The sequence below is a fragment of the Canis aureus genome, chromosome 19 (genome assembly GCF_053574225.1).
Source record: "Canis aureus isolate CA01 chromosome 19, VMU_Caureus_v.1.0, whole genome shotgun sequence".
In the NCBI taxonomy this organism is placed as follows: Eukaryota; Metazoa; Chordata; class Mammalia; order Carnivora; family Canidae; genus Canis; species Canis aureus.
This window is the reverse complement of record NC_135629.1, coordinates 29685445-29699259: the sequence shown is the minus strand read 5'-3', so window position 1 is coordinate 29699259 and position 13815 is coordinate 29685445. Positions and strand designations below refer to the sequence as shown.

General features: G+C 42.0%; 1 protein-coding gene across 10 annotated transcripts in view; it reads right to left on the bottom strand.

Moving 5' to 3' along the window:
* CADPS (calcium dependent secretion activator) overlaps nt 1-13815 on the bottom strand; it is a 459608-nt gene that overhangs the window by 62830 nt on the left and 382963 nt on the right. For all 10 annotated transcript variants that reach the window (XM_077858238.1, XM_077858239.1, XM_077858240.1 and 7 more), the window contains 2 exons: nt 7965-8039; nt 6996-7079 (listed from right to left, as the gene is read on the bottom strand). In XM_077858238.1, the coding sequence (XP_077714364.1) occupies nt 6996-7079; nt 7965-8039 (159 nt within the window). The remainder of the gene's footprint in view (nt 1-6995; nt 7080-7964; nt 8040-13815) is intronic.

The window sequence follows — 13815 nt, the reverse complement described above, 5'->3', positions numbered from 1 at the left end:
ACATATTTCTGTTAGTCTGGGCTTCACAATCACATCCCTCTCTCTAACTTTCTGGTGACAAGCTTCCCACTACATGTGGTTCAGAGGTCAGGCAGCTTTTCTAATTTGCAATTGCAGAACAATTATTTTGTGTTTGAAGCCCCATATGTATCCATTAGGTATTTCTTTCATAGCTGACATTTCTGGGACCTGGTTGCTCGGCACCTCACAGTCTGAAGAAAATACTGTTGTCTGTCTTATGTTCATCTGACTACTAAAAAACATTAAGGGAAATGGTTAACTTTGGATGCTTCTTTTTTTCTTCTGAAAAGCTTCTGCAGGTCTGCTTTGGACAGCAGGTATGTTAATTGTCAGCTGTGCTTTCAAGGCATGAACTGGAAATAGGGCTGATGTCCTACTAGGTGATAAAATTATCTGTCATAAACCCCAAAGTGGATGTCAAGTTCTGAACCATTGGGGAACGGCTGATGAAAGAAGTCAGTGGAAGGCATAGCAGATCAGTGCTTTACAGTTCTTGAACATTTCAGAGCACAGTGTTTTTTTGGTCTATGTAAACAAAATACATTAGACAAAATAAGTCTTGCCTTCCGATGGTGGCCCAAAGCTTCCACATCAGACTACAAACCCAACATCTCTGATGACAGTTAGCCAGTCTCTCCGTGACTTCTCTTAACTTCTCCAGCTGAATCAGTTTGGGATAATATCCCTTCATAACGCTCTAGATCCCATGACCATGGGCAAGTTCCTTCATTATCAGGCTCTAGACTAGTTGTTCCTTTACTCCACCCCTGTCATTCTCCTTTTAGTATGGCCTTTGCCTGGGTCATAGTGAACTTCTGGTTCCCAGAAAGCACTAGACCTTCCCTCTCTCCACTGTGTCTTTGTACCCTGGAACACTCTTTCTTCTCTTCTTTGCTAGGTCCATTAGATCTCAGCTCAAATGTCATTTCCTTCATGGCCTCCCAGGTGAGGTTGGGTACCTTTAGGCTATTGTCCCATTGCATCAACTACTTCTCCCTCTCTCTGGAAAACTGCCACATGTGTAAATTACTTGTTGAGAATATATCTCTCTCATGAGAATATATACTAAGAGGCATTATCCGTCTTATTTGTTGCTATGCCCCCAATGCCTAGCATCAAGCAGGCACTCAACAAACATGTTGAATGAAGGAATAATATGAAACTGGAGATTATCTGGAAAGCACAAAATAAGTGAGGGATTTTGAATGTCTATTCCTTTAGTTTTATTGCAAAACAGTTGGTGGGTAAATTACTTATAAAATATTATTGCTGGCAAGATGTGATAAAAATAGAGGACTTCTCCCCTTAGAAATGGTATCAATAAGTGGATGGTTCCTGGAAGAGTTGCTAATTGACTTCATTTATGAGTTTCTCTGCTTCTATGGGGAATAACATTCTGGAGATAATAAAGACGTAAACCTAAGGTAGAGTCTGAGTAGTCATATGACTTTGGACAAATAACTCAATTTCTCTCATCTGTAAAATGGGGACGGGATAATAATCACATCTACTGCATAGGGGTGATTGTGAGGATCAGCTGAGGAAATGCATGTGAGTCACTTAGCACAGCGCCTGGCACATAGTGAGTGTTCAGTAAAGGTCAGCTATTACCAAAAAAAACAAAAATAAAACAACAACAACAACAACAACAAAAAGGTCAGCTATTACCACCACAGTTGGTGCTTCTGTCCAAGGTAGGCCCCTCCACTCTGAAGTGTAGAAACCAACTGACTTGAATCACACGGATTCAACATTTGATAATCTGCTGATGTTACCCTCTCGGTAGAGCCAGACCTCTCTGGCTATACCACCATCACTAGCCCAAATTATAAAAAGCCGTCTCTCCCATTCTGGGCATTCCCCGCAACCTACACAAAAATGGGACATCGTCAGAGACAACACTAACAATTATGAACACTCACCCCTCTCTAAAATTTGAACTGCTTTCTGACCACAATGTTCTGTGGACAGAAGTGAATTCCTTTGATTCAGTTCTGGCTTTTGACCAAAGTGGCAGTCTTGTTCTTTGGCATGACATCAAGAGCTCTGCACAAAAGCAGTCTATGCTGCTGGTTGATCTGCACTTAACACCAGCCCTGGTCCTGGATTCTAGCAGGAAGAAGTGTGTCTACTTTGTTTCATTTCTAAGTGGCAAAACAACCAAAATGCTAGCAAGTGGAAAGAAAGGGTAAGTGAGGGTGATTGAGACCTAAGAGATTGGACATACGGTAGGGTTTGGGCCCCTGACAGCTCTGAATGGGGCTTTATCCTGCCTGTCCTGAGTGGCTTCCATTTTCATTGTGACTATCTCAAATGGACTGGCTTGGTGGGAGGATCTTGAGTGAATTCTAGGGGCCTTCAGAGGATTTGAGGTAATTATTCCGTCTGCCAGGGGAGTGGGTGTGGGCCCCTTCTACATTGTCACCCCTCCTGGGAGGCTCCAGAGTTTAATGGGAGAGTACCCTGGTCAAGCTGGAGGGTTTAACCTCTCCGAGCCTCAGTCTGATCTTCTGCACAAGAGTGCTGCTGGAATGGCAGCGTTCGGAGGATTCAATGAGAAAAATATATTTAAAGCACTTAGCTCTGTGCCAGGCACTTAGCAAGTGCTTAAGGAACAGGAGCGGTTGCTCCTGTCGCTATTTTAGACTTCTGAATTCATCTAATAAAACCATCGTCATATTACGCCAAAGGGAATGAAAAACCGAGGTGTGGTCTCGTGTTCCAGGTCACACGGCTCCCGGGTGAGGGGCAGGACTGGGATCCCACCCCAGGTCTCTCCTCTCCGGGCTGCCTTTTTGCCATATCCCGCTGGTTCTCAGGACTCATGGAGCTCAGTGGAGCTCTTCTAGGCCTCACAGCATGCATGGGGTGGGGGGTGGGGGTGGGGGGAGGGCTTCCTCTTTGTCCCCTTCAAATGAGTCTCCATCCCAACACGTGCTCAGTCTCTAAATCCTGTTCATGTTGGTTCCCAAGTATTCTGCAAAAAATGCTTCCTACTTTCCTGCCTCCTGGTCATTGCAGTTGCTGTCTTGTCTAGAAGACTCTCCCCTCTTTTCAGCCACAGCTGACCTCTCTTAGTTTCAGCCCAAGTCTCCTCCTCAAAGAACTTCTGGGACCATCCTTGCTGAAGCAGCACTACCCCACCTTCTTTCTTTCTCTCCTTTTCTTCCCAGTTTGTGGCCTGGAGAGCACTCTCCCCTCCCTTTAATTTTCTTTCCTTTTTAAAATTATCTCTCTTTTCCTAAATGCAAGCTCCAGAAGGACAGAGAACATGTCTTGCTCATTGCTGTGTCCCCAGCTCCTACCACAACACATGACACATAGGTGCCTGGTAAGTACATGCTGGATGAATGAATGAACGAGGGAATGAATGAATGTGTGAATTCCAGAACTAGCATGTTTGTTAACACCTAGATAAGACCAAGGAAAGGATTTTAATTTGTTCGGAGAGGGACCTAGGTACCTGCTTGTCACCCTTCCTGGCCTCCTAAAAGAACAGTATGAGGCTACCCACCAGACAAGGACCCTTCCAAGCAGTCAACCCACACAAAAGCACATCTTGCAGTCAGGGGAAATGGGCGGATAGTTGCTAATCGAGACTTCCAACTGGGCTGATCTTTCCAAAGTTCGAAAGGCGCCTGCCTCCAGAAATCCCAGGCTGCTCCTGCTGCTGAGGCTGGGGAGGGAGGAGAGGAGGGGCGCGCCTGGACGCCTCTCGGGCTGGCACGAAGAAGCCACATCTCCTCCTCCCTCCTCCCCCCCCAGCTCCTCTCCAAGAGAGGAAGCAATGCAGATGGAGACGAGAAATAAATATTCCTGCCTGCTCCGTGCCACTGCAGACGTTTTCCAAAATGTCTGGCTTGGACCATGAAATCAAGCCCACCCAGGAAAGGAGGCGCTCAGCGGGAGAAAGAGGAGGAAAGGGTGGCATATTTGTCGATACTTGTCAGCTTTCTGGGGGGCACAGCACATGGCTCATACTTGGCAGCCCTGCTGAGGTGGGGACGTGGTAAGTGCACAGTAATACTTGAAGAATTGAATCAGAAATGGGAGCAGAGTTAAGGAAATCCTGCCAGGGTGGCGGCACCCTCTCTATGCCTTTGTCCAGGGTCCCGGGACTCACAGCTGGCTGTCGCCTCACCGATTTCCAGGCCCTTTGCACAGGCCCGCGGCCCCCCGCTCCACCCTCTGCCATCCCCTCCGCTCCACTGCCGCGTAATGAATACAACTGGGCGCAGGAAGTCTTCAAAGGCCCATTGAAATTTGGGCAGGAGCTCAGAATCCACGTGCGGAGCAGATATTCCTGCCACCTCTAAGCACAGCTCGCGTTCTCCAACGCTGGAATACCAGCAGGAGATGAGAACAGAGGCTGCAAATGATAAGTGGGTGCTTTTGGCCGTGGGATGGCCAAGTGTGTGGGAGAAGTGTCACTAAGGAAGGGAAGTTACAGGCCCAGCAATAGGCACTGAAGTGTTCTGCAGTTACGGGGACTTCACTAGGCATGTTGTGAGGCTGCAAAATGTCTCAGAAAAGAGATGAGAGCATGAGAATTTCAGCTTGAAAACTCCTGCACAGGATATGCGAGGTCTTTGTTTCTCCCCCTCCCGTGAGAACCCCACTCCCCGCATGGTGTCCTTGCGTGGCTGCCACCGGACCCCCTTCCCACTAGCTCTCTGGGGAAGTCAGTCGTTAGGGTGTGGCCCTTGGATGGACTGAATTTTGTTCTATAAAAAGCAGAGGGGCTTTCCTGGTATGTACTGGTTCAGGTCCAGTGCGGTAAAAACACTCAAAATGAAGACTCCAAGAATGTGATATCTTTTGTGGGTGTCAGGGGAATGTTTTCCAGAAATGCTGCAGTTAATTCTGCCTCTTTTCACCATTTCCATGACTTCACTGAGGAATGAAAGATTATCTAATATTTCCCACTCATGTGCCCTGAATCCTTTACGAATCTTCCCCACTCATCTGCCCATCTGCCTTCCAGTGCTAGGCAACTGCCAGCTGAATCCCACTCTCTCCAGGAAGTTGTTCAATGGTGGTGGGGGGGGGGGGGTGTGGAGTTGGCAAAAGACCTGGCTTCCTATCTCCACTCTGCCCGCTGCTGTGTGACCTTAGACAAATTACTTCCCTCTCTGGGCCTTGGTTTCTTTGTTTGTCAAAGGAGTGGCTGGAGAGGTATCCTTTCAGCTGTGACACGTTGTGGGTGGTTCTACAGAGTGATATGGGATAGATTTCCTATTGTCACCATCGTCTATCCCTCCCCACTGTTACCACTAAATTCCAGGGGCTGGGCCATCACGCTTCTGGGGTTAAGTTTAGTCCTTCTATCTGGGAGGTTTAGAGCTGCAAATTAAAACAACGCTGGATATGTGGAGACATGGATGCTATCTAGAATTGATGTAAACGTTTTCTGTCTACATTTCCCTTAATTCCCAGAAAATCGAATGCATGGGAAATACCAATGTAAGGCATATTTAGGGAGAACTTGTGCGCATGTATGTTGGCACTGTATAGTAATCATGTTAGTTATCTTACATTAATGGTAGCCACCATTTATTCAGCCCTACTTTGTGTGAGGACTATGCTACCCTCTTCCCCTTACATCGTTATCTTCACAACAGCTCATCATAGAAGACGTTATCCACTCCTCACTCCCATACATCATGATAGTTGACCACGATTAACACACGTATGCACAAATGCAAACCAAATTTACACAACAGCCCCCCTTTCCAAAGCCAAAACTGAAACCAAACCAAAGCCGAGGATCAGAGAGGTTGAGACAGTTACTGAAGATCACACAGTTGGTGAATATTGGCAATGGGATTTGAACCTGGTTCTGCGAGATTCCAAAGATGATGATGTGCTACCTCCTACCCTGTGCTGGGCCTGGTCTGGGCAGTCAATGTCTTTTTAGGAGATTCCTCATACATTAAGGCTGTTTTAAAGACCTAGAGATAACAGGTCTTAAATTGATTGCCTTTTCTATGGCATTGTCAAAGCAGCTGGTCTCAGAGGCAGCAAAAACCCTACTATCAGAAATGGCAGGAAAAGATGTGGCTGTCATGGCCCCTGAGCACAAGACAGTGGGAGAACCAGGCCCCCAAAGCAGCCCATTTGCAGTGGCCATCTCCATTGGTCATTTGCCTATAGAGAATTAGGCTACCTTTTGCCCACAACCAAACTCACGTCCTATGCCCTTGCCCAATTCTGGCACAGAATTAGAGCCCCTCACAATTTGTACAGACTCAGTCATCTGCTCCAGAGGTTGTGAACTCCAGCGTTCCCAAGCCCAGGCAGGTACACGAATGAGTGAAACAGCCAGGAAGATACTGAAGGAAACTGGCAGACACATGTCTGGTCAATGGAGACCACCGTGATTCAGCTCCAGCAGATAGATAGTTGCTACGCATGTATGCAGACCCAGAGCTGCTAATGTCCCCCTTACAAAGAGAGCCCGGAATATGGACATCTCTGTTAATTCTCCTGATTTTTAAATGTAGGCAAGAACACTGTACCTGACACAGTGAGGACCAAATAAAATGCACTGAAAAGCTCTCTTTGACCTGTAGGTCTCTATTTGCAAGCTTTAAAATTAATGTTCCTCATTTACAGATGCGGAGATGGTAGTCCAGTCACATGAAGTGATTTGTCTGAGATAGCTCACGTGGGCTCAGGCCAGCAACTCTCTTTTGGATACATACATATAGAGATATGTGTGTGTGTGTGCATACATATACATACGTACATATCGTATATTCACAAGTGAAATAAAAAGGATTTTGGATTACCTGCTGTCGTGAAGTGTCCTGCTTATTCTCCTAATGTTACTATACATTTGCAGTTGACCTTAATTAACATAATTCTACAAACCCAAACCAAAATGACACATTGGCACCTGGCCCCCAAACCCAAACCCAAACCCAAACCCAAACTAAAACAAAACCCAGGCAAGAAAGAAGCTCTTTACTTACGGTAAATGACAAAAAAGAAGAAAACAAAGTCCCTTCGTCATATCTGGATAATTTTGCCAGTACTCCTTCCAAGATAGTAACGAACTAGTAAAACAGCAAAAAAGAAGAATTATTATTTCAAACTCTACTTGTTCACAGTAAGGAGCAACATTTCCCAACCACACAGAGACTAGCGATGACCTTGCTCCGTTTGGCATTCTATTATTTGACTCCCGCTTTGGGGGAAAGGAAGAGATTGCTTTCCCATAGCAATATTTGACTTATCCGGCTTTCTCTTCATTATTATGTGATTGCAAATATAGAGTGTTACAGAAGTACAAAGTGACAAAATATTATTGAGTCGCATACAGCCTGCGATAATATTAAATGCACTTTTCAAAATCCAAAACTGCGCAAAGCAGTTTTTACGTTACATATTAGCACTACATTTAATCCAATCTATTTTTATTTGTATTTTATCAGTAATTTGGGGGAAACAGAAGTTTAGCACTGGCAAATATAAATGTCTTCCCATTCAGCATTACTTAGTTAAAATTCTATAATTCATGAGGGTGACTGAAATAGCTTTATCTGACTTTTATGTTTTATTATGACTCTCACTGCATGTGAAACGAGGGGGGAAGGGGTTTTCAGGATGGCAGGATTCCTTATTACCGTTTAACTTTCTGTTTTTAAAATCTAACTTTGTCAGTGCTGGAAAACAAAACAAACATTTTCCACATGACCTAGTGCAACGTCTGGGGACAATTTCTTATTAAGTTAACACATGCCACTTCATCAATTCATCTTCACACGGCTCGCAATCATCAGAAAAAATCATTCCGAGCTGAGCCTGGGTGACGTCCGAGCTTGTTTCCTGAGAGATACAAGTATCCAGCTCAACTTTTTAACGTGTCACATTTTAATGGAAATGCAGATATAACAAAGCGATGTTCACAATGAAACATTTCACCTGAAGCTGAAGGTTACCTTTGCAACCAAGAGTGTTATCATTTCTTTAACAGTTTCTTCAATTAGTTCATCTATTTTTGAATGGTATTGATGCTAAAGAACACAGAAAGACAAATATTAGCATGTTGGGGAGGTGATGGCATTGCATCCATCAGTAATTTTTAGACAACACAATTTATAAATAAAGCCTGGCCTGCAGACCCAGTTTATTTCCATAGTCCCAGAAGCAGCTGTAAGATTCTGACTCCAGGTCTTTGATGAAGAGAGATCTGAAGCTCTTAAGAAAATTACCAGACACATGGTTCCTCACCCAAGGCTTTTGATGGCTTTGATACGTGTAGATGTATACACACGGTTACAAAGAGCATGCATGGAAGGCTTCATGGCCTAGCAGTGTGTGAATCTGGAACTTACAAAACAAGATATCACAGTAGTTTAATACAGGGGATGAAAAGTTCTTTTTGGAAAACTGCTGGGAGATGTGGCTCAGAATTTGACCAAGATGCTGTGATCGATTTTGCAAAAACCGTTCTGAAACCCTCTGGTACTTTGGGTTAGTGCCTCAGAGCCTGCTAGTTCTATCTCTAGATGTTGACTAAGTGCCGAGGCAAAGTGTTATTTTCTTGACCCTGTGGCAGCCACTTGTTTTCTCTATTCATGGCTAAGCAGACCCAGGTTTGGAGCCTTCACTAAGTCTCCTGTGAAGTTTTTCAATTTCTCTAACGGCCGCTGTCGATTAAATTTAAATAGTAATGCGAAAACAAACCCCCACACAAACAAAAATCTGCTATAAATGCCAGGAAAAAAGGAAAAGCAATTTCAACAGAAAATACTGTATGCCAGTTCCTTGACATTTATTAGATCACTTTAGTATCCATTTGAATTATTCCATATTCCTTTATAAAAAATAACAATGCAAAACATTGCTATTTGGAAAGGAAAATGCACTTACCCACTCTTTAGCAAACTTTCAGAAGGATGATTAATTAGGAATAGAAAAAAAAGGAACAGTGCAAATAAAAATTAGGACAAAAAGACACATGAGAAAATGAAAATTAAACAAACCATTCAAAAAGCTATGAAAACATACAGAAATAATAAGCAATGGGAATGTGGTTTGATATTCTGATAACTGGCAACCAGAATTAATGAAAGTGAGTGGAGGGATGTGAATTAAGTTAATTCATAAAAGTCACAAGGGAATTTCGTATGTAATTGGAAGACCTAGATAAAGCCCCAGTGCAAAATTGGGAAGTTATGTTGCCTAAGAAAATATAGTTCAGTTTCCTCATCTGTAAGAAAACAGATAATACTCCTAACCACTCAGGACCAATGGGTGTGGTAGAAAGGGAAACTAGTACATACACTGATTTTGGAAAGAGAAGAAAGCAAACCCTGTTTAAAGATATTTAGCAGGTCTGTTCTTCTATTATTATTCTCACTTATTATTATTAATATTATTTAAAAATCATTTCCTGGCAGTCCTGCTCTCAGACTCATAGATTTGTTGTGAAAATCAAGTGAGAATTGGATGTGAAAACATCTTGTTAACTATAATAGCAATTCAAATATTATACATTCAAGCTCATAAAGCAGAATCTAAGGATAAGGAGATACAGTCTTATTGCTCAGCTCTCTCATTTTAGTTCTCTTTCAGTTGATTAGAGGAAAAACAATAAACCAAATGGTCCGTGTTGTGTAGTCCCAGTGATTCAGAACCCACGTTGGCTCTCCTGCTAGCTTCACGAAGGGATTTACTAGTAAGTGGCATAAACCTGAAGTTAAATGCAAAAACTATCTGCAGAATTCTGTGCTAGAAACACAAAGAAAGATGTCAGAGCAAAAGAATTCAGGAATATTGACAGGGCTCCAAATTCATTTTTAGGTCTTGAGATAAGATCCAGTATCACAGGCTTACTTTCTTCCTCATGTGACTGCCTCGCTCTGCTTGATTTTCTTTGGATTACTATAAATGATTCACATTTATTAAATTAATTATGAGATTCAACTAACTCAGAAAAGCAAGTTGGAGGCAAAATAATACAATCTGATATATTAAATGGGGGATTCTAACCAAGCAAAGAAATTACTGAGAATAGAAACATTCTCCTGAAAAACTTGGCTGAAATGGCAAGCAGAGCCAAGAGCAGTCGTTTTCCACGCACCAAGAAAGACACAGGCTTTTGGTCTGAGGTGTTAGTAATGCCATTCTTTCTTGAAAATCAAATAGGCTTTCTCTTCACAAGTAAGTGAACCTCAAACCTTTTCATTCTGGAAGGAGTCCAAACTAACGTATATGGAGATGTGGTGGGTTTATGGGAACCTCTTCCGGCCTTCAATTTCTCCATGCTAAACTTGGTCCTGACCTCCCCACAGAGAGTCCCACTGTCTCTCCCTTTCACGCTGTACAAATGTGATTATCTCCACTCCTGTTCGCGTTTCTTTCTTCCTGCTATGAAAAAGTTGTTTTGATATAATTATTCTGCTTCCTACTTCCAGAGGAAATTTGAACATGCCAATCTCTATTGGTCTATTTCTTATCTCCTCAATGGGGCTAGGATGACCTCTGTGTATATAGGAATCATATTCACCTAACACAGTAGTGAAGCAATGTATGGAAATATGGTTTAGAAACTTAGAAGCACTATGTAGCAATATTACTATCATTAACTGATTAGCATTATGGTTATCTGTATATTTACATTTCTCTAACATTCACCTAAAACCTATATATATTCTATGGTATGTAAATTATAATCTGAATTAAATAAAACCTGCTTTGGGAAAGATAGGACAGCAGGGTAACATCTACTCTGCTTATCATGCACTGAAGTGGTATACATCAAAGCAGTCCCCATTCCTATACAAGTAAGTACAAAATGCACGAATTTCTTTTACCAGATTCTCCTGAGACTCATTTGATTGACTTGCTTTTCTGGGGCAATAGTGAGCACTCCGTCTTCATTCTGCTCTTTCTGGGGAGATTATTTGTTCCATGCATACTTGAAGCTCCATGAGAGGTATAAACACTATGAGGGCATCTTTTAAGTACCATCCCCCGGAATAAGATAATCTTGTCACAAAGTCTCTTGCAGTCAGACGGATTATCCAGTTCCATCTGCATCCCAATATGGGTACAAAGAGGGATCCTTCCTATTTTTGCATTTTCCAGTTCCCTCTCTGGGTGTCATTGGATTGGCTTGACCCTAGTAGTAGTAGTAGTAGTAGTAGTAGTAGTAGTAGTAGTAGTAATAGTAGTAGTAGTAATAACAACAACAATACCCATAAATTACATTCTGGGGCACTAGATCATGATAATAGCAAGGGAACTGCTAATCTTAAATGGTATGGAAAGTTTGGGGCGTTCACTGCTGCTTCTGTTGAGCTAAGCTGCTGCAAATTCACAATCACTTTGTAAAAATCATTCCACTTGACTTCCTGTACTGCACATTTTGCCTTGTCATGGAACAGATTGTGTGTATGTTGTCTTTCTGTTAAGACCATCTGACCTTGGAAATGAGACGAAAACACACTAGACCAAGTGAGAAACTATTTAATACACAATTTTCTCTCTATTGGTACTTCGTAAATTTTAATGAAAAAAATAAATATTTAAGAAGGAAAAGTATGGTTAACAAATGCTTCAACAGCTGCCTTTAGATGAGACTTTACCCTGGTGATGAAACTCAGGAAGTGATCTTAAGATAGGAAACTATTGTATCACCTCTCCAGTCACTAGGCTAAAACACATTGTGGGAGTTGAAATCCAGGTAGAAGCAGGTATCTATAACTAGATCTGCATGTGAGTTTAACATCCAATACTCACAAAGTGAAAACTACATGAAAACATTGAACTTATATCTAGTCTCTTACTTTCCAGTCATCCTTGGCCAATATCATTTTTACAATTCAGTTGACATTGGAGATGACTATCCCCATTCTGCAAAATGAAAAAAATTAAAGAGACACCATTTGCATGAGACTTCCCATTGAAGTTCTCCTCAAGGTCATAACCAGCAAGGTCCTTCAAAGGAATTATATATTTACAGAAAATGATGTCTGGCTTCCTTCTGACTATTCTCAGTCACTTGGTATTCTAACTGAGGCCTCATATTTCCATGAGCTGGTCACATAGGTGTCTCTGATTCAATTATGCTAAGGAGAAATGGCATAGCAGGTCTCCCTAGCACGGCTTGGGAAACTGGCAGGCTTAGGATAAGAGCCAAAGACTAGAATACAGTATTGGATAAGTCCTTAATAAAGACCATTTGGTTTAGAGAGAGGGGTGAGGGGCTCTGGAAAAATGGGAAATGTTCACCAGCCTTAGTTATTGTTTTAATTTAAAAAGAAGAAGAATGATGAATTATTTGGGATACATAAAGTGTTTTCTACTTTATCAAATAAAACAATGTCCAGAAAGAAGTAGGCATTGGTTCTTAGCCTCAAAAATGTTACTATTTGGGCATATCTGAGACAATGTTCTAATCTTCCATCCAGAAATGAGGGAGGTATATCCTCAGTTTTCATAAGCTCCATATATCTCAAAGGTTGTGTGTTACATGCTCTCTCACATGACAAATGATGACGGTAAGGTTGTAAGAGTAAAGGACTTGCTCAAGGTCACAGAGTTTGGCAACTAAGGTATAGGGCTCCATAAAATGTACTTATTAAATCACTAGACAACTTGTTTTTCTAGAAAACCAAGACTCCAAGGTTAAGGGAAAATCATTCTACTGTAGCATAGAAATAATTAGTGGTAAAGATAAGAGCAGGGTCCCCTTGTGACAAAATCAACTTGCTATTTTTTCATCATATATCTCCAACTAGGGGCTAACAGTTTGGTCTAAATGGGTCCATAGCCACCCCCCACCCCCGAAATGCAAAACTGTGGGAAAGTATTTTTTTTTTTCCTGGATATTGGTTCCCTAAATTTCACCACATTTTCAGTGCAGCCTGTGACAATAACCCTTGCCACCCAACACCCACTAGTCTCCCCAAATCCCAGTTGAAAAAGAAAGAAGATCAGAGTGACTTGGCTTGTCTGGAAAGATTGCTAGCATCTGACTAGGCATGTGGGAGTTCTTTAAATGTGGCCATTGTTGAGTCAATCTGAGGAGGGCCTGTAAGAGCTGCTGAGTGGAAAAGAGGCCAGTCCTATTGCAACAACCCTTCTTCATTCCTTGAATGAGGTCAGCTTTGTGAAACTCAGTTGAAAAGGACATCTTGGGAAGCTCCAAGGGGAAAGAGATGAACTGGACTCCATCAAACTTAAAAAAAGACTGTCTTTTAAGGGATACTACCAAGAAAGTGAAAAAGACAACTGGCCGAATGGGACAAAATAGTTGCAAATCATATCTATGATAAAGGTCTAGTATCCAGAATATATAAAGAAGTCTTACCACTAAACAATTAAAAGACAGTTTAATTTTTTTTTTATGGGCAAAGGATGTGAATAGACTTCTCTTCAAAGAAGATTTGCAAATGGTCAATAGACACATAAAAAGATGACCAACATCCCTGCAAATCAAAACCATAGTAAGATACCACTGCACACACACAAGGGTGGTTAGGGAATATAAAATGGTGCAGCCACTTTGGGAAACAACTTGGCAGCTCCTCAAAAAGTTAAACGTAGAGTGACCATATGGCCCAGCAAGTTCAATCTGAGGTATATATCCGGGAGAGTTAAAAACATAGGTCCACATGAAAACTCGTACATGAATGTTTACGGCAGTATTACTTGTAGCCGCTAAAAAGTGGAAACAACTCCAATGTCAATCAACTGATGAACTGAAAAATAAGATGTGGTATCACCATATAATAAAATTCTATTCAGTATAAAAAGAAATAAAGCGCTGACACATGTGAC